This window comes from Taudactylus pleione, unplaced genomic scaffold (genome assembly GCF_031769625.1).
Source record: "Taudactylus pleione unplaced genomic scaffold, aTauple2 ptg000041l, whole genome shotgun sequence".
Taxonomy (NCBI): domain Eukaryota; kingdom Metazoa; phylum Chordata; class Amphibia; order Anura; family Myobatrachidae; genus Taudactylus; species Taudactylus pleione.
Window position 1 is genome coordinate 3,637,070 of NW_028284443.1, and position 22,249 is coordinate 3,659,318.

Sequence of the window (22,249 nt, forward strand, 5' to 3'; positions counted from 1 at the left end):
GGGGCGCCCCAAACCAGCCCCAAACCACACTGCCACAAATCTCTCAATAACCCTTAGATTGCCAAAGGCTATTCTCTGAAGAATGAATTCTTCATTTCTCCCCTGAAAGAGAGAAGCTCAGTAGACTTGGAGAGAAGGTAGTCCATAAGGATCTTAGTCTAACCCCCAAATACCAGGAATTTGATGGTTGCCAGCCATCAAATGCAGCTTTCCGATGCCCATCTGATAGCTGGCTGTGGGAGGGGGAGCATACACCACTGTGGGTGTGCAGGGGGAGAATAGATGCCGTGTGCATGTGTACAACATCTATTCTCTGTGTAGGGAGAGCCTGGTGGAAGCCCAGCATCTCAGAAAGTGCTGGGCATGCCCCCACAGTGACGTGGATAGAGGAGCCAAGAGGCTTCACCCCCTTTCACACAGACTCCACCCTCTTTTTGCTCAAAAGTATAACCATCACAAAAGCTATACTATCAAATTGTTGCGATGCAATGGATAGTTGACATCACATTGCATGGTTTGATGCCGGGCTTCTGATGTTAATACCTAATTGGGGGTAAAATAATTAACAAATATGCATATTACCCTACCTATTAGACATTAAACGTTTATTAATTGATACAATTTTTGCATTCATAGTCACCACATTCACCACACAGGGAGAATATAAATATTCCAAAAGTACACTGTGGGTAGTTTAAAACACACACCAGTAGGATTAGGGAAATGTAAAAAAAAAAATTACTAATGTATTTTTTCTTTTTTTATGCTTGGTTTATGCTGGTCACTATTTGTTTGCCCTTTTGTGATAGCTGCACAGGGGGGACTGCATTGCATCAGTTCATGGTGTTATACATTGTGGACTAAATAACTTGTATACATGCAAATTGTCTTGTGAATAGTGCATTGTGATTGATGTGGTGTATGCACTCTATATGGGAATCAATGGGTGGTGATTGGTATGTGGTAGGAATTGTGGGGGAAGAGATATATTAGAAAAAAAAATTATATGCTATAAAGTGACATGTCAGAAGCCTAACATTCACTAACAAATCAATGGAGGAGAGTATACTGGTAAGAGCAGAGGAGGCAGAGGACCCAGGGAGATCAGTGATTGCGGGGGCTGTAAGGTGTGAGTCATGCAGGAGAGCAGCACATTCATAACCACCCGGCGGGATGGTCAGCAGCGGACACTCCAGCCCACCCTGTATACTGTCCTGGCAGGCGGTGCCCCTTCCCATCTGTGAGGCCTGCCACGGTGCCCAGGGCACGTACCCTGCCCAAACCACCTGGATACACCACTGCTTCATGGTGCCTCTAGACTGTCATTGCCAGAGTAATACTAAAGTCACAATGGTAAGGTGTAGCTCAGCCTTTTACATGATTACTGCTTTAAAACATCGGACAGGCTTACTGGGAAGTCGTATATGCCTGCAAGACACAGGCTATTACATTTACCCCTGCACATTTCTTTGATAATAGTGAGAACCATCCCAGCCTTTATATTATTTCACTTCATTCCATAGAAAATCTTGTATATCATTGGATTAATCTCAATATCCATTCAAAGGAATTAATCTATAATTTAAAATTATGCTAATGCTTTTCCACATTTGCAAGCAGTATGCATCTGAAGAAAGTTTAAAGCACAGTTGTATTACATCTCCAGCGGATGTTATAAATAATAGCAGTTGCTTCATTAACAACAGTTTTTCACCTTCATTAGATACTGCATAATTTATACATATCACACCTGGAAAGTTAATGATTCACAATTACAATAGCATTTGAAAGACAACGTATGTTAATGCAGGCATCATAGCCAGAAAAAAAGTAAGCTTTTACATAATGCTTGTAGAATAGATCATTTATAAATTGGATGATTTGCGACCCAGCCTTTATTTTCATGTCTATTTATTTTCATATGTTTCTCTAAATATATAAATATATATATATATATATATATATATATATATATATATATATATATATATAGGTATATGAAATACTGTGTTCTTAGTTCCAAAGAATATATGAGTTTTACTTGCGTTCTAAGCCACATCAAAGTAACTCTGACCTGATTGACCCAGCTCTCCTTCTCTAGGCCAATAACAATTTTCTTGACAGCATCACTTTGCTGGGTTTTGACATGTCCAGCTCTGAGAAAAATTATATGTCATCTCACTTTGATTATATCCTCCAGCTTATTTCCCATTTGTAGAGAAGTGGCTTTTGCTGCATTGGGCCTCACTCTGTTTACCTATAATTGATTGCTTGCATTGCATTCTCTGACATTGGTACCTGTTGCTGCTCTCTTTCCAGGTCAACTGGCTGCAGGTACGTGCGAGGTTGTTACGTATGACAGAGATAGCAGTCAGCCCCGAAGGACTATAGCCCGACAAACAGCTCGCTGTGCATGTAAAAAAGGACAGATTGCCGGCACAACAAGAGCAAGGCCAGCCTGTGTAGATGGTAAGAGTGTTATATATTATTTGGAAAATCTGTATATGTCAAAGTGCTAATGGATTTTAATGGCATGTTTTATTTTCAGTAAAAATGATTCAGTACAATGTACACTCCACGAGCATTTATAATACATACAGTATATGCATTTCTGAACATGTTCATGATCTTTAGTAGTGTGTATCAAAGCATTTTGTTATAGCTGTACAAATGAGGATAAAGAGTAAACTAGTGAGCCAGACATTTAATGGAGCATTCTAATATTCTTTAAATTCAGAATAACTGGATTCAGAACATTTTTGAATAATCCAAATGAAAAATGTAGCTTATGAGATGTGCCCACTGCTACCCGATTAGTTTCTTAAAAATGCATTTTGCTCCAGTTCAGATTCAGCGTTTTAATGCCACCCTCAGGCTAATGTGACTTCTCCTGCGTGAAAGTTAATGTTGTTGAAAAAAAAGCACTTGCAGCATTGTTAGAATAATATTTCTCTTTTTTTTATTTCTAGTATTTTGTCTCTCATTAAAATGATCACTGCATATGACTCATTGCCAAATAGTATCAGCCTGAAGCCTCCTCACATGCTAATTCTGAGGGGAAAATGTTTGTTTGCGTTTGAAAAATGACAGTTTTGTATCACATAAACAAGTTACAATTTTCTTGCAGGTTATGTCATGTTAACTGAAGTTTCATTTTTATTGCTTGTAAATATGTTCCTGATGAGATACAGCAGCCTCACAAAGCAGTATATGGCATGGCTTAAGTCCTTTGGTTTGGTTGCACAACTATTCTATGCCCAGTTTGTGTTTCTTCATAGTCACAGTAATAGACAGATATTCATTTACAGTACACATCATTTTACACTGCAGATGACCACACAAGCAGTAAATGGACAAGGTTGCCATGCCTCCAGAGCAAAGATTAGTGTGATTATTACAAAGACTGTTTGGGGCTAGTCTTTGAGACCAGTGTTTAGAAACTTGCTTATTGTTGTTACATAAAGAACATTTCAATTTAATTAAGTAGCTGAGACTATGAGAACTCACAGAGGTCCTTTTTTATATATGTAACCTTGTGAAGTTATTGGCTCATTGCCACTGTATTGGAATTGCAGGCTTGTTGCACTCATAGGCATGCACAGCACATTCATGAGAGTGTGCCCCAAGATTTGTTTAAAGGTGAACATTCATATCCACTAATTTACTCTTCGTTTTTAACCCCTTATACTCCATCAACCTCTCTATGGAGTCTATTCATCATCGGGGGCTGTATGGCTCCCGATGATTAAGTATCCACCTTTCTGTGGGGAATACTTATCACCGAAGCAATTCAGCTCTGAAAAGCAGCCGTCCCCATTATCAGTAGCACTGCTCCTTCTGTAGCTGCATTACTCACCTGTCCCGCCGCTGGCTTCTGCACATGTGTGACCTGAGGAGGCAGAGAGGGGAGGCAGTGAGGAGATGGCAGAGGGATCTGCACGAATCCCTCTTTGCATCCCCTGAACTCCTTCCCATAGGAAGGAGCGGGGCTCTGACAACATGTGCCACCAAAGATGGCATTTGTTCTTGCAGGCAAACTCTGAAAACTATATGTTTTTGAAATTTGCTGAATATCAGGTTGTCCTATCACACCCCTGATGATGAATGACCCGCTATCTTAAATATGCAAAAACTAGTGTTTTCTGCATGTGTAACGGTCCATTAAGGGATGATGAATGGACTTCTATATCCATTATAAATTTCATCATAATTTCCTATTAACAAAGAAAAAAGATTGAACAGTCTCACTTGCGCTCCAGATTTTTTCAACTTCAAATAATGATGGTGATAATTTTTCCTCAAACCATAGGACCATTCACCTAAAATAGACAGAGAAAAATATTTTTCACAATAATATATGGTTATTTCACAAATAAATGTTCCAATGGTGATGTAGGAGAGAGAATCGGTGCATATAAGTACTCTCCAAGGATATGTACCTCAACAAGTTCCAATAGGTACTATTTCCAAGAGTTCCAGAAGACACCACAAACTCGTGAAAAGCAAGGTATATAGTGGATTCTCACATGAATGCTTACTTTAGAAAAGATGGTGCAAAGCACATAAAGGTTTCTTTGATCCCAATAATTGACCAATGTGCAGGTAGAGATGGATATATTCCAATAAACACTCCTTATAGCTTAATTCCTGAATTGCTATATTTGCATTGTAAGAATTTCTTTGAAGGTGGGGGCGATGCGTGTTTCCATTACATGGATGCTTGCTTCATCTCCGGTGTTACATGATGCACCCATGTTTCATCATCTGTAACAATATGCTGCAGGAACTGAACTCCCTCTTCATGGTACCGCACCAAGTGCAGGAGAGACGATCCGATCCTATTACATTTATAAACTTCTGTGATTTGCTTCGGTACCCAGCATGAACACTTTTTCCTGTACCCCACTTGCTCATGAACAATGTTGTACACAGTACCCACTTAGATGTTCAGTTTGTCGGCAATATCACTAACTCAAATTATTCTGTTCTCCTGAATTAGACTTTCATTGCGGCACAAATTGTCATCTGTGGTGGATGTGCTTGGTTAGCTGCATCACTGCTCATCTTAAATGTCTGTCCTGCCATTATCAAAGGCAGTGCACCAAACCTATTTAAAAAGACATGACATTATGACCGTACACCTCTACAAGTTGGCAATGAATTTTAGCTGCTGATGTGCTCTTTAGATGCAGACATACACACCTCAAATTTTGACCATGTTTCCACCAGCCCCACTATCTTACAACTGATGTTGGGACAGTATTTCTGATATGAGGCACAGTGGTCTACCTACTCTGGCCTGGTGGGAAATTAAAATGAAATAGAGAACTTTACACATTGAGAGGTCTTGTTTTTTTACTTATTGAACCACCCATGTACATAATAAATTAATATAGTGGTATACACGAATATAAAATCTATGCATAATTAATAATATACATATTTCATTATAAGTTCTTTTGTTGTGTACTTATATATGATGAAATCACACAATGACTTTTAATTATAGCACACTTTATTATCATTAAATGTTCATGCATTTAGTTTAACAATTTAACCCATTTCAATTGCTAAGGGATACATAATTATTCTTCAGTTTTTATAATCAGTTTTTTAATAGCTCCAATGTTATAATTTTATGTGTGTTGTACATGATCCTGTTTATTCCCTCACTATTAAAAAGTATGAGCCCCAAGAGTCACTTTGCTAATTTACTCTCTACACCCTGGACTCAATTCTACAATTTTCTTCTCTGACCTATTGGGTGAATAATATATGTTTCATTGATCTTTGCTGTCACATCTAAAGAAAGGCAGGACATAGCAGTCCATGCTGTGAATTAATATAAGCATTTAGCTACTACAGCCAAATCACTGGGTAAACATTGCTCTATATGTTCTTTCTTTTCTAATACAAATACATACAGTTGATATATATATATATATATATATATATATATAGCTTTTTAAAAGACATGTAGGAGTCATTTTATGGCAACCATATTAGCATATTCAATAAATGTATGTCTCTTTCCCTCATTAAGTGCAAGGGGAATGTTTGGGGTCATTTATTGATTTATTCAACAGAAAAACAGTGTTCCAAACCCTTTTGGCCTCTATAAATGTAATTCTACGGAATGTGTATTTTTGTAGCTGAAACAACTCTGAGCAGGAGGTGGTTTATCTAGAACAGATTTACAGTGATAGATTAAGATGTACATTGATTGGTTCACTAATGTGCCTTTCCTTACTGAATGTATATAGGCAACTTCAATTATTCCAGAGCTAGATAAACATGCCTATCAACTGTAACTTTTAGAGAGTACAATATTTTTTTTATACTACTACAACTACTACTACTTTTATTATTATCATTATTATTATTATTATTATTATTATTATTATTATTATTATTATTATTAAAGGTTGAGTCTCCCATATCCAAATATTCCGAAGTATGGAATATTCCAAAATACGGAATATTTTTAGCATGACTGAGATAGTGACACCTTTGCTTTTTGATGGTTCAAAGTACACAAACTTTATTTAAGGCACAAAATAATAAAACATTTTGTAAAAAATTACCTTCAGGCTTTGTGTATAAAGTGTATATGAAACATAAATACATTTCATGTATGTACACAAATTTTGTTTCAGCCACAAAATTATTGAAAATATTGTATAAAATGACCTGCAGGCTGTGTGTATAAGGTGTATATAACACATAAATGCATTCTGTGTTTAGATTTGTGTCTCATTTCCAAGATATTTCATTATGGTATGCAAATATTCCAAAATATGGAGTAGTCCGATATCCAAAATCCCCCTGGTCCCAAGCATTTTGGATATGGCAGACTCAACCTGTATTATTATTATTATTATTATTATTATTATTATTATTATTATTATTATTATTATTATTATTATTATGATAGATAATACTTGTAGCACACACATCCCTAGTGTGTGTGTATATATATATATATATATATATAAATAAACACATATATATGATCTACACCAGCGCCATAACTACATTTACCAGTGCCCAGCGCAGGAGGAGAGGGCGGGGCTACGATTGGCTGTAATCACAGCAATGCCCAGAGCGTCCTCAGTGGTGCTTTAAGGACAGTGGTAGGCACGCCTGAAGTGACCTAAAGATGCTCCAGGCGGCACTGCTGCAAAGATTTTGACAGCAGGGTGCCGTTACAGGCATCCTACTAGCCAGATGCAGGGGGACCGTGGGTGAGTAGAAGTGCCACCCACAGAGTTCTGCACTCTGTGCGACCGCCCCGCTTGCACACCCCTAGTTACGGCCCTGGTCTATACTAATATTATAAGACTGTTGTGTCTGTCTGTTTTTTCTAATTTGGCATAAAAATGACTGATCTCATTTTCATGAAAACTGCGTAATTTCATTATGGAAACTGTAGAAATAACCTGGACTTTGTTTCATCTCCATCTGACAAGTTAAAGCTGAGAAATAACAAAAACTATTTTTTTACCTCATCAATGTAAAAGAAGACGTTGCACCATGTGTGCAGCCAGTAAGGGGTGGGGGGAGAGGTGCTTTAGGCCCGTGTTCACTTGCATAGGATAGGCTACATACAGTAGAGGTCTGTGCACAGGGCACACAGTGACACTGGTGTGAGTCATGGGTGAATTTCCTCACTGACTGACTGACTAACTGATTGACTCACTTACTCATCGCTCAGCCCAAATCCCTGGACCTAGAAACATGAAAATCAGGGAGAATATTAATTCATGATGTAGGTACTCAATAAGAAGAGGTTTTTCAAAATTCGATTCCTAAGGGGGTGAAAAGGGCTAAAATGTGCAATCTTCTGTATTATTGTCTCGTTGTGGTTGTAGCATAGTTCAATATTTAAACACCAACTGTCATCCCAAGTACTGCCAAACATCACTGGCAGTTGGTGTGGCTCCCCTATTTGAATAGTGAGGGAAGGAAATGTGTTACTTCAGAGTTGAGAGAGGAAAAAATGTTACAACAGCAGTGAGAGGGGAATGTGTTACTATAGAGGTGAGGGAGGGGAATGTATTACTACACAGATGAGGGTGGGGTATGTGTTACTATAGAGGTGAGGGAAGGGAATGTGTTACTACACAGTATAGTAGGGGAATGTAATAATATACAGGTGAGGGAGGGGAATGTGTTACCGTACAAGTGAGGGAGGGGAATGTGTTACTACACAGGTGAGGGGGGAATGTCAAATGTGTTACTACAGGGTAAGGGTAGGGAATGTGTTACAACATAGGTGATGAGGGGAATGTGTTAGTACAGGGGTGAGCTGGGTTAATATGTTCCAGAGTTAAGGGACGGGAATACATTACTACAGGTGTAAGTGAGGGTAATGTAATATTACATGTCTGAGGGAGGGATTGTATTTCTACACAGGTGAGGGAGGGGAATGTCGAATGTGTTACAACACAGGCGAGGGAGGGAAATATGTTATTACAGAGTTGAAGGAGTGGAATGTGTTAGTATACAGGTGAGGGAGGGTAATATCTTACTATAGCAGTGTGAGAGGGGATGCAGGTGAGGATGGTAATATCTTACTATAGCAGTGCGAGAGGGGATACATTACTATAGAGTTGAAGGATTAATGTCTTACTGGAGTGGTGAGATGGAAATAGAAAGTGAATGTCTACCGGTGAAACCTGGTACATCAGCTATTCTATCTATCTATCTATCTATCTATCTATCTATCTATCTATCTATCTATCTATCTATCTTTCTATCTATCTAATGTAACTTCAATGTGCATCATACACAGATGCACATATATAATTAATAAAGGCAGCCTAGGTACATAGAGGCACATTTCACTGCATTTAGTTGACGTTCCTAGACCTCAATCCTTTTAACAAGTCTACATGTTGAGCCATAACAAAAACAGTCTTCCGTTATGCCATGGTGTCCGCCGATGTGAATTGTCCAGGTGAAAGCCATAAGACCCACCGCCAGAAGTGACATGGTTATCAGTGCATCCATCTTTGCTAGGCAACACTCTAGGACCCAGCATTAAATAAGCATGTGTAAACTAACTGTGTCCATTGTGGATGGGCATGTATACAAAACCATAATTGGGCTACCATAAATATGGTTTAACTTTTCATGCTGACTCATATCAAACAGGAAACTAAAATAGTGTGTAATACACCATTAAAGGGGACCGAACACTCTACGTGTTTATCAATGGATCCTAATCATGCATAATAAGTGGGAATCCATGAAGGAAGTTGGTACTTAGGTCAATTAAACACCAAAAGAATATTTCAATGTATAGATTCACCAAAATGGAATGAAAAAAGACTCTGCGCTTGGAATAATATTATTACTGGCACACCTAAACATAAATGCTTAGAAAACTCAATAAATAAACATTGGAATGTACAATCTTCCCAGCCCTATGCGGTATAGTGATAGGACTGTGTCTTATAGTGAATTCTATATCTTATTATCAATGTATTCTATGATATTTTTTTGCTAAGGCTTTTAGGAGCTATAGGGCTTCATTCAGAGGTGTACACAGATGCAGCTTTGACTGCGTCTTTTTCCTCAGCAGCATCTGCCTACTGAGACGCTCAATGGTTACGGCGCTAATCGGTGGCAACATCAAAGACTGCAACAGCCCTATAGTAGGTGTAATTTCACCATCTGAACATGGTCTCCTGTGTCAGTGCTACTGCTTCTTTTGCCACAGTTGCTGTTAGCAACACACCCACATCTGGCTAGCAATCCGCATGTTACCACCCATGAACATCCACTGAAAATTAATCTCTCAGCATACAGTTTTGATCTGCATCTTAAAGCGGTAACCATCAGGACGCATGCACAGACTGAAAACATCAACCACTTGTGCATGACATCGCCACTGTGTGCACCTCTGTATCAGACCCATAGTATCCGAATGGTAGATACATTGACTTTCTAAGATAAGTAGTTACCTCCTCTCTTGGATGCTGGCACTAATTAAATTAGTTTGTATTTCAGACTGGAGTTGTTCAAAGTTTTTAAAGTGGCGCACCAGCCAGTGACTGGTCAGATTCAGCACCTTCTAATGCTGCCCTGTTAGAGGAGCAGCAAACTGCCATACATTCTTTAAATGTTCTGGAGGTCTGTCCAATGTAATAAAGTCCACACAGACAAATGATAACATGCACAACATATGTGGAGGTGCCAGACAGTACTTCATGGATTTGATATTTTGTACCCACATGTGGGTGCTTGAAAGTAGGTACAGTTTCCACATATCCACATGTAGTGCAACCCAGACATTTATATGAACCACCTGGTCTACTCAATCAATTGTTACCTCTTTTTTTCCGAATTGGTAATATTTGTTCATACCAGAGTATCCCTCAGCTTTTTGCCTCTACTGAAGCATGCCACAGTATATGTGAGGCCAGGAGGATTGCATTCACTTGAGGCAATAGATTTCAATATCCATGTGATATGTCTTTGTGTCTTGACACATACTGTATATATACAGCTATTAAACAGTGTCCAATTAGTAATGGCAGACTTAATTGGAACGGGTTGGATACGGCATGTCTGCGCTCGGGATTCCGGGAGTCAAAATCCCAACACCTACATCCTGACAGGGTTAGGATAACGACACCTATTGGGAAGTATCCTAACCCCTAAACCTAACCCTCCCTCCCCAAACCTAACCTCTGCCCCTAGTGCCTAAACCTAACCCCCCTAGTGCTTAACCCTAATCCTCCCCCCTAGTGCCTAACCCTAACTCTCTCCCCTGGTAGCTAACCCTAACCCCTAATCCTAACACTCCCCTTAACCCCACTACTTGCCGCCAGGATTCCAGCAGTCAGGATTCAGACTGATGTCGGAATTCCGGTTCCGGCATTCTAAGCACAAGCATCCTAACCGCTGGGATTTTAAATTACATCCCATTGGGGAGCCTCTTTCTCCATCTTCCACTCTCCCCTTCTCCCTCTCCCCCTCTCTCTCTCTCTCTCTCTCTCTCTCTCTCTCTCTCTATATATATATATATATATATATTTACATACATACACACACTGTTTAATCCTAATCGAAGACTGAAAATTACTTTCCCTGCTATTGTCTATAATATTATACATCTAGCTCAGATACTTAGGGCCTGATTCATTACCGATCACAACTGCGATTCTGCTTGCAAACGGACGATTGTTGCGTTCTGCGCATGCATATGCATTGCAGTGCACAAACACTTCACTGTGATCGAGACTACATTTGCAATGACTATGCAGACCCATTACAGAGTGATTGACAGCAAGTGACCTTTTGTGGGGGGTCGGCATTTGAATGCTGTTACAGGGGCATTGCATAAATTAGCTATTGTGATGCCATATGCAGCTTGGGCTTTTACTACGTGCGATGAGGTTAGCAATTCCTGAGTAAGGTCAGGCCTTGTGCAAGTGTGCATGAGGCTCCAAATGCACTCGATGTTTTGCAGATATTACGGATGTGTATAAGGTAGAGTGGGCTTCCTTAAGTTTGGCAGTGACGGCATTGCAATGTCAATCATTAGCATATTTTCACAGTGAGACAGCGTGCTTAATAGCAGTTGTGATCGTAATAGCGATCCTTACTGAATCAGGCTCTTAGTTTGGTCACTTTTAACCAAGTCAAAGTCATTTTAATATATTTCTCAGTATTAAGAAAGCATATTTTAAACTGTAAATGTACAGAGAAAATAAAAATCTTGGCTTGCTTTAAGATGCATAATGTTTGTGACCATATTTTCCTATGGGTTTTGAAGCTATCATTTATATAACTCATAAATATTGTCAAGGATTCATATTGTACATTATATATAATGAAAGGTCATTGAATTCACATTAACATATGCTCAAGAATAGTTGATTGAATCTCGTAGCTGATACAGTCATATATATCTTGAAGACTCCTTTGGTTTATTAATAACAAAATCATAATTGCCAAACGATAAAAATATATAAATTAAACATTATGTAGCAAAATAACAATTTTTATTGTGAAATTAGCTCTTAATTGCAAATTATGTAATGCAACCTGCAGAAAGATTCATCTTTCTCCAAGTCAGTTATTTTGTTTTCTATTTCCATTATTAATTCACTGCCAAGCAATGATCCTAACTTGAGCAATCTGTATAGAAGTGAAATGTTTTCCTATATAAATTGTGGAAAAATTATTTACAGGATATCTATGATCATATGGTTCTAATACTAAACAATTGAGGAGTTTCTCTGCATTGCAGATCATTTAAGAATGGCAAACTGTCCCTTGCACAATAGATAATCAGCCTCAGACCTGCCGCATGCCTAAGCTTGCAAAAGTGTGTATAGATATACTTTAAGATACATACGTTTGGAACTGTAAAATGTCACTGTTTGGGAAGGAGCAGGAACTTGCACACCAAACTTGCCGACAATCTGGTTGCCTCCTCTGGGAGGAGACAGCCAGCAAGGGGTTGGGCGTGACACATTTTTGAGAGTGGGGGGCGTGACTATGCGATCATGTCATTGCAACCCCGCCCTCACTACACTATGGCAAGATTACCGTCATTGTGTAGCCGGGGCCAAGACGCAATTCAATGCAAATTGCATCATCGGCTCTCCCCAGACTGGCCATTTATACAAGGGGTGAGCGGACACCAACGGAGGGGCAGTGGAAACTGATGGGTGGTGTGGGGTGTGCAGGTGGTTTTCGGGAGACTCCGGGACATTTTGGGAAAGTAGGAAATTATGCTACACACTAATTTGGTCAAACATTTCTGAAGATTACTGAAATGAGATAATGGGGCAGAGATCAATTTTAGGAGTCCTCCTTGTTTCCCCAAAAACACTTTAAAGTTGCACCATCATTGAGATGGTGGTCATTGGCTTTTACCCTATACTGTACTTCTTTTTTGTGTTTCCATGTTACACATTCCATGCACTCACTGAGCAATTAGTAAAAATAATTGCACACACAAAATAGACACATGTAATAAGAATAGCTACAATGTTCCCTCATTGTCATAAATGAGGCTATAACCATTCAATGTTTTTGGAGAAAATGGAAATGTTTACTTTTATGATAATGATGGTCCTAATTGCTTTAATGTGAGTGCACATCTGGAGAGTTTTCCATCCCTTTGTACAGCGAAGTGCACTTCTAATTGTAGTGGTGTAGAATGTAAGAAACAAGGTGCATAGGATTAAAATCAAGATATTTTGTGGTGTACACCTTGTTTATGATCTCCATTGTTTGGTTTACATATGCAATTTACTGTAGCAAATATTACATAGAAATAAGGTAACTGATAAACAGAGCTGCAACAATTATTTGCGTCCTGTGTTAGTTTTAGTGTAGCTGGTAGTTTAAGTTAACATTAGTCTACAGTGGAATGTGTAAATGTTACAAATGAGTAAATGAAGTGAGGTACTGTATAGCTTTACGAATTTTGTTGAATGCCTACAAACCTTTACATACTGATGTGCTAAGTGTATTACTTGCCTATAGTATTCACTGTATTTAATGCATATTCCCAAATTATTTGCTTTAGTGATAAACTATTTTCCAAGAAAAATTTTCAACAATTATTAATCTGTAGATACAGGGGAGTGGTTTTGGCAATTAAGGTTAAGATTTCAAAATGGACATCCACACATTACACACAAGTGAGTCGCATTACCAATTCTAACTATTAATATTCACACACAAAACATAATGGTTCCCATTTATCTATTAAGCCAGCATTGACCCTGTACATTAATCCAGAAGATTAATTACACACAATACACCTTTGTGATTAGTCCATTCCTGTGACAAGTAACCTATACAGACCTCATGATCAGATCTGATTGCTAATGTAAAAAACAGCTCTTTGCTATTTGGCTAATATACAATTTAGATTCAATTTTCTGTAGATTCCTATAAATTACAAAGCTTATTACCCTGTATCTTAGGGATAGCCATCGACCATTGATGATTCATAATCATTGATGGTTTATGGCCAATGTTGAATTCTTTTGGCACTGATGGGGGAGAAATAGATGGCTTCCCTCCATTGATTTCTAAGCATAACCAAATGTTTTTTTTTTAACAAGGGTCTGGAACACAGAGCATAGCTCCACCCCTGGCACTTGTGAAGCCCCACCGCCACGTTCTGATTGGCCCATGGGCCAGTCAGTCAAAAAACAGGGATGACCATCAGTTGGAGAAGCCATCAATGGTCATCCATTGAATAGTTTCTTACCATTGATAGCTACATTGGTAACCATCAATGGACAACACCGGTGGTCATCCCTACTATCGCTAGTATACATGACAGAGCTGATTACTAGCATACAATACAGTACATAATCTTTTGTTTGCTGGCCAGTATACAAGTGTAGGCACATCTCCTGCATCCTGTCCACTTCCTAGTGAAGCGGGCAGGATGGGGAGATTTAATGGGGAATTTACAGGTCCACTGGGAGGGGGCAGGGCTAAATGGTGTGATTTGCATCATTTAGCCCCACCCCCTCATCGCGGACCTGCAAATCAAGGATTTTTCTAGGAAATGGGTGGGACCTAATTACATCACCAGTCCAGTCCCGCCCCCCTAACTGCAGCAGTAGCAGCTTCTCTGGGCTGCTCCCGGAAAGGATGAAAACAAAGTCAGTAAGTATGCTATTAGATAATATTATCTCAGTTAATTAATCTCCAATGAACTTTTGCAGCAGATGTTAATTTAGTACATGTCAGGAGCATTGATCAATATCAATATCAATATAAGAAGCTGTGTTCACATTCAGCTTTCTGTCCTGCACCAAACACTATTGCTAAATTTCAGGCCTTTAAAAAAATAGAGCTACTGTCAATAAACATAGAGGTAAACGGGACAGGTGGTAGCCTGATGGTATTGAGATACATTTCTAAACTACTGCCTTGGAGTTACCTGCAATATACCTGTGTACATTAGTTTTATATCAAACAAGCTTGCTGTTATCGTATAGGTGTACTTGTTATCACAATTTTCCTTTATCAGTTTCACAGACGTCTAACATCTGTATTCCATATTGCTGTAGTTTACTGCCTGACTTAATTTCCCTCCTTATATTAGGGCATAGCCTCTATCACATACAGCCCTGTGCTCACTTATGGTGGGATGTTCAGTATATATATATATGTCCTTATACACCTATCCCTTTTCTGTCGTATAGTGTAAGAAGCCTGGCACAATATTGCGTCTGTATTAACAAATAACTTAGTTTGTTGTCACTAAAAACTTGTGTAAAATCACAGATTAGTCATAATGTTGCATAGTGGGAGTTGCTCCTATCAGACCTGTACATTTTCCTCAACTATTCTACTTATTCCTGCTTATTTGTTTCTTCTCAATCTTATATCTTAATTTACAAATAGTGTACTAGGTTTTTTGTCACAAAGGAATTGGTATAAAGTTGCAGATTAAACATAATTATATAGCATAATTACATAGCTAAGGTGGTTTAATGGCTCACCGCACTGCCTCACAGCACTGACGCTATGCGTTCGGTTCCCACTATGGCCCTAACTGTGTGGAGTTTGTATATTCTCCCTGTGCTTGCATGGGTTTCCTCTGGGGGGGATGTAGTTAAGAGTCTGTGAGGCCTCCAGTCTCTATGCCGATGCTGGAATCCCAACAAGGGAGTTAAGATAGGTGTCAAAGTACCACCGCCTATCTTAATCCCCATGCCGGAATCCAGGAGGATGCGTTCCTGAACAAAGGTAAGCCAGGGCGCCCGTAGTGTTAGCTGTGGGGGAGGGTTAGGGTTAGGTCAGTTAACGGGGTTAACATTATGTTTTGAGGGGGGCGGAGGTTAGGGTTAGGCAGCTCTAGGGGTGAGGGTTAGGATCAGGCACCACTGGGTGGGGAGTAGGTTTAGGCACTATGGGGAATGGTTAGGGTTATGCACAAAGGGGGGAGACTTAGGTTTAGGAACTAATGGGGAGGGTTAGGGTTAGAGTGCTGGGTGGGGAGGGTTAGGGTTAGGCCACAAAAAGTGAGGGTTAGGGAGAGAAGAAGGGAGGGTAGGTATACTTACCCGGCCCCTGTTGGGATACCAACCATCGGGATCCTGCTGTTGGTATTGTGACAAGAGGCATCCCGACAGCTGGTTTACATACCCATTCCCCTCCAGGTATTCCGGTTTCCTCCCACACTCCAAAAATATACTGGTAGGTTAATTGGCTCCGTACAAAAGTTAACCCTAGTGTGTATATGTGTGAGCATGTGATAGGGAATATGGATTGTAAGCTCCTCTGGGGCAGGGACTGTAAAGTGCTGCAGAATATGTGTGCTCTATATAAATAACTGTTAATTATAATAAATAATAAAGTCTGTGGCATGATAAATGGGGTTGATTTGAGATAGGTGTACGGGGACACATCTATATCAAACTAATTTTATGGAAAAATGTTGTTTTCATAGGTATTCTTCATCACTTTATTTTGAGGTTTCTATGGGGGCTGTAATCTGGATGAATGCACCAAGCTCCAGAATGCTACTTTCTTTATATGGCATTATCCATTGTAACCTCATGACTACAATATCACAAACTGGCAAGGAGAGGGAGCCTTCGGATATGTCTTTGACAGTGGCCACTAGCGCATTTGCAGCCCAATATGCATTACATCAGCCTGCCCGGTCATAAACCTGGTAGTGAAAACCTCACTGGTCTCAAAGCTGTCCAGGCAAGATTTTTTTAATGAGAAATTTCTGTGGACTTATCAGCTGCTACGTTTGCAACGATGTACCTTAATTATAAATGCAATCATTAAAACATCTTACCCCAATCATTTGAGAAATAAATGCACATACAGTGCTGCCGTAAACAATCCAGTGATTTCCTTGGCTACAAGTTGTTCTCTGTCCACCTACTTCAAAACAGGATACAAACAGACTTTGCTGCAAAATTCTAGACAAGAGGTTTACATGTTAACTACAAATACTAATAATCCACATACACATGTTTATCTTACTCTGTTCAGTGGAAGAAAGAACCACCAGTTCCTGCCTCAGGCAGTGGAATTGCTAGGATTATCCCCATAGAAAACCATCATTTATAATCCAGCTGTTATTTAGTGACACTAGAGGTTATTGGCAGATGTTGCTCATTTTAATTAACAATTTCCAAATTTTTTCAGTTTTTTTCATTTTGAATTGTATTTGACCAAAACTGAAAATATGATGTATATCCATATATATGTCATATCAGTTATGTAAGCAAAATCAAATATTGTGTTTTCAGTTACATGTTGGGGTAAAACAAAATATATTTTTTTCATTTTCTTTAAAACTGAAGTTTGGTTCATGCTGTTTATGGCCACCGATATGCTAACTTTTTACCACGGCTCCCTTGGAGATGCCAAAGGGGGTGGCTAGTTGTAAGGTGTGACACAATGAATTGCATCATCATTGCTCTATTCCTACTATGCAAAGCTGCTTGTAACTGGGCTTCAGCAGGACTTGTGTCACAGGAAATATAGACAAAACTGGTAAATAAGCTACGCAGGTAACAGGACTGTAGTATTATATATTAACGGTTATTTATATATAGCAGACATATTCCGCAGTGCTTTACAAAGAATATTTGGCCAGTCACATCAGCCCCTGCCCCAGTGGAGCTCACAATCTATATTCCAGGGCTGTAACTAGGGTAGTGCGGCCTGTGCCATTGCACAGGGCACCACAGGGCAGGGAGCGCTGTTTGGGCCTGTCAATTTTCCTGTTTATTATCATTATTACTTGGTAGTTCCTCTTCTTTTATTTATTTATTATTATTTATTTATTACCAGTTATTTATATAGCGCACACATATTTCGCAGCGCTTTACAAAGAATATTTGTCCATTCACATCAGTCCCTGCCCCTGTGGAGCTTACAATCTATATTCCCTATCACAAGCGCACACACATACACACTAGGGATAATTTGTGTTCGGAGCCAATTAACCTACCAGTATATTTTTGGAGTGTGTGAGGAAACCGGAGTACCCGGAGGAAACCCACGCAAGCACAGGGAGAATATACAAACTCTGCACAGGTAGGGCCGTGGTGGGAATTGAACCCATGACCTCAGTGCTGTGAGGCAGTAACGCTAACCATTGCACCGTCTGTGCTGCCCACATCTCCTGGCTGCCCCAGGAGGAGCACCCCTATATCTTCCCTGGCCTTTCCCCATGAAGCCATTGCCCTTTTACAGGTGCACTATCTTATGTCCCTATTTGAAAAATGGAGGGTGGGGCACCAATTCTCTCTCAGGCACAGGGCACCAAAAAGTCTAGGTACGGCTTGGTTCCCTACCATATGTACATACAAACTAGGGTTACATCTTTTTTTGTTGGGGGCCATTTAGCCTACCAGCATATTTTTTGGGAGGAAACTGGAGCACCCAGAGGAAACACACACAAGCACATGGAGATACAAACTCCACTCAGTTAGGGCCATAGTGGGAATCGAACCTATGACCTCAGTGCTGTGGGACAGTAATGTTAAGAATTAAACCATCTGTGCTGCCTACACTGTAGTAGCTGTATATATACACCGATAATAGATTTTGTTAGTAACTAGCAGAATAATTGCCAGCAAGGGCAAGGAGGCCAATCAGTATAAAGGATATGGTCAGGTGTCTAGAAAATCAACCACAAACTTCACCAGCAGGCTCAGGAACTGCAGTGATAGCAACAAACACTGACTTTGGAACATTGTGGGGCAAAAGGTACCAATTTAAATGGTAACAATCAGAACTAATCATAGGCAGCTGGAGATTGGTGAACACAGACTGAATGCATTCAGAGACTTAAGATGGCAACACATCTAAAGATTATCTATCCAAACATCCAACTAGTTGATTGGTTGGAATGAAAATCTGGTAACGTATGGGAGTAACTGATGATCAGCAATTTAATAATCAAAATAATAATAAAATAATACAAAATTGTTACTAGCACAGGGCTATTAGTAGTATATTAACGTTGAATATGAAACCATTGGGGATATAGTTATTTATGTTGGAGACTTGATGCCAGTTTCAATTAGTCATGGTAATTGGTCGTCCAGGGTTATTCAATTACAACCCGCTGCAGGCTGAGCTTAACACAAATTTCAGTTCGAGACTGACGTAGGCTCAAACAGAAATCTGTGGTGGATGCCTTGTTAACCCATATCTACGGGAACCTATGGTTTAAAACGCATTCATTGCAATTTTACAACACAAGGAAAAGGGCTTGTAATTGAATATACTTGCTACCACCCATTTCCTCATGTAGCACATAACCGCAGCTAATTGAATCCAGAACTTGACATTGGTTTGCAACCAATCTAATTATATCATCTACAAATGAAATTTAATGATGTATTCAATTTTTCTAATGGTCACTCCATGAATTTCTATCAGTAAACAAACACAATGTAACTAAGTTATCTGCAAAAGACTATGACACAGGCAAATATAGAGGCCCCACCTCTCAACTTAAAGGATCTTCTACTAATGTCTTGTGTCAGATACCACAGGACACCTTCAGAGGTCTTGTGGAGTCCATGCCTCAATGGGTCAGAGCTGTTTTGGTGGCACGAGACAGACCTACACAATATTAGGAAGGTGCTTTTAATGGTATGACTTATGTGTGTACTTACAAGTATGTTTTGGGATTGTAGGAGCACCAAGCAAAAATCCACACAATATAGGAACAACATGCAAACTCCACACACCTGATGCTCCAATCAGTAAAGAACTCATAGCCCCACTGCTTATGCCCACCCATTTAACAATATTGTGCATAGAATATTTATTTGTCCATTATTCATTCTGTAGTAAACTCAGAGTAGCACAACTTTTTGACTATAATGAAAGTAGCTTTTATAATACATACTTATAAATATTTACAGCTAAAAAGACTCCATATTTTACATATACAGGTAGCTAGTTGATTATCTTCCAGTTAAGGGTTTTTACAATAAAATAAGCATTTGCCTGGGTTTTCTTGCATAAATTCTGGAAAGAATGCTTGAGGTTATTGCACCAATGCAATGATCATCAGTCACTGTGGCTGATTAGTCAAGATGAGGATAGTGAAGCTCAAGATGCGTTTAACATACATTTTGATGAGAGGCTGGAATTAATGACTGTGAATGATCTTTTAAAAGAACTAAAGTGCTGATATATATGCTGCCAATATCTCTAGTGGCATTTACATGGAAATTACTTTTATCATTGTATCTTATTATAATCGGTCTCCTTTTTGGTATCAGCAATATTTACATTAATTGCATTTCAAGACCAATAAAGCTCCTCCATGCAGGCAATGGCATAGCCTGAAGCTGAGAGGTATTTATAGCTGTTTATCTTTCAGAACATTGTTATAAAAATAACATCAGAATGAACAGTGTATTACAAATGTTGTGTTGAAGTGCTTCATTATTAACAGATATACTGATTATATTACAATATCCTTTTTAAAAGCATTAAGTATACTTTTCTATTAGAAGTTTGTTTCAAAGTCAATATTTAACAATGTTTAAAATGTAACTCAAGAGCTCATTTCCCATGCATCTTGGTTGTCAGATTTAATAAGTACAGTATTATCCCTATCTGAATTATGTTTTTAAGTCCATTTTTATCAAGGTTTAAATATAACTCAACTTAAAGGTCAGTATAGTGGTATTTTAATTCTAGCCTTGAGTAGCTAGCCATTGCCCATACCTCTGAGTTGCCTGGATTAGGGAAGTACAGTATACTCCCAAATGAAGGAAGCTGTCCTTGACAGGAACTTTGCATTTATGGCAGGATAGATAGGAGCTTGGATGCTGACAGTTGCCATATTTACTAGTAACAGGTGTGCATGGCATTCAAGTTTTTGCCTTGATGTTGCACACTTAGGGGCATATCCAATTAGCCGCGGGGTTTACCCCGCAGCTAATTGTCATGCTGGTGGGGATTCAATTAGCGGGGATTCCACGCGCGGGTGTCCCCGAGACCACACGCGCGAGTCCCCGCTGACTGACATTACGTTGCACCTCATGTAGGTGCGAGGTAAAATCTGCATGAGGCCGCCCTATTCGGCCTTGCGCGAGAGGGTATAACACACTGAGTCCGCAGTTCTCACGGAATCAGCGTGTTCTTGCGCAGGAGTCCCTTTCTAATGATGCGGGAAAATAGCCATTTAATTGAATAGCTAATCCCCGCGTCGCGGTACTTTTGCCTGACAATTAGCCGCGGGTGAACTCCCGCGGCTAATTGGATATGCCCCTTAAAGATTCAGTGCCACTGTAATATGGGAAAATTATATAATATTTATTTCCTGGGGCAAAAAGAAGTTCAAACCTGTTCACCACATAATTGACCCTAAGGATGACAGGTAAGCACAATTTACTTCACTTCAATACTTTATTACATTTTTTTCTGAATTTCTCAATAACAGACTTTTAAATTAGGGGTGCCCTGAAAACAGTGCTGGTACTCTAGGGTGCCGTGATTCAAAAAAGTTTGGGAACCACTGCCTTAAACCTATGGCATTGGGTGATGCAGTGAAAGATGTCCATCAGCTTGCATAATGTACCTTGTATGTAAATGGTGTGCACAAATTCTCTTGTTTAAAAAAAAAAACCACACAGCTTGACATGTGTGTTTGTAAACCCATGGTTATTTACACATAAAGGGGGTGACATAAAGGTGCTGGTAAAGTGGGTGTCATTTTTTTTAAAATAAGAGCACAGAAAAATAGCCTATGTCTGCACATACACTGAGCCACAAATATCTTAAGATAAGTCCACCTCCTCATTATCAGCATATGCACTTGATTGACAAGCCTACATCATCATCAGCAGGTGTACATGCACATGCCCTCTAGGAAGTTCAAAATATTTGCCTCATGTAAGAATGAGAAGTGTATATGCATGTGCACACTTTCTGGGCAAGTACGCAACATTTGCACTCGAGATACACAATGCAAGCTGGTGGCTGTCCCACTCTGCATTAGACCAAAAATGTATTCATATAAAATAATACAAACACTAATGTCTGCAGAAATATTGTTTTACTTTAGATAGCCAATGTAATGACCAGGGGTGTAACTAGAACTTTTTGGGCCCCATAGCAACATTTTTAAGGGCCCCCCCTAACTTAGGTCTTACACAATAACCACAGTAGTTCCCCTAAAACATTAAATGCCCACTGTAATGGTGCCCCTTATGCAATGCCCACTGTAATGGTGCCCCTTACGCAGTGCCCCCAGTAA

At 39.4% G+C, this 22,249-nt stretch overlaps 1 protein-coding gene across 1 annotated transcript in view; it reads left to right on the forward strand.

The window, feature by feature from the left end:
* TAFA5 (TAFA chemokine like family member 5) overlaps positions 1–22,249 on the forward strand; it is a 582,521-nt gene that overhangs the window by 284,219 nt on the left and 276,053 nt on the right. Inside the window, exon 2 of the mRNA XM_088455939.1 lies at positions 2,320–2,469. Within this exon, the coding sequence (XP_088312065.1) occupies positions 2,320–2,469 (150 nt within the window). The remainder of the gene's footprint in view (positions 1–2,319; positions 2,470–22,249) is intronic.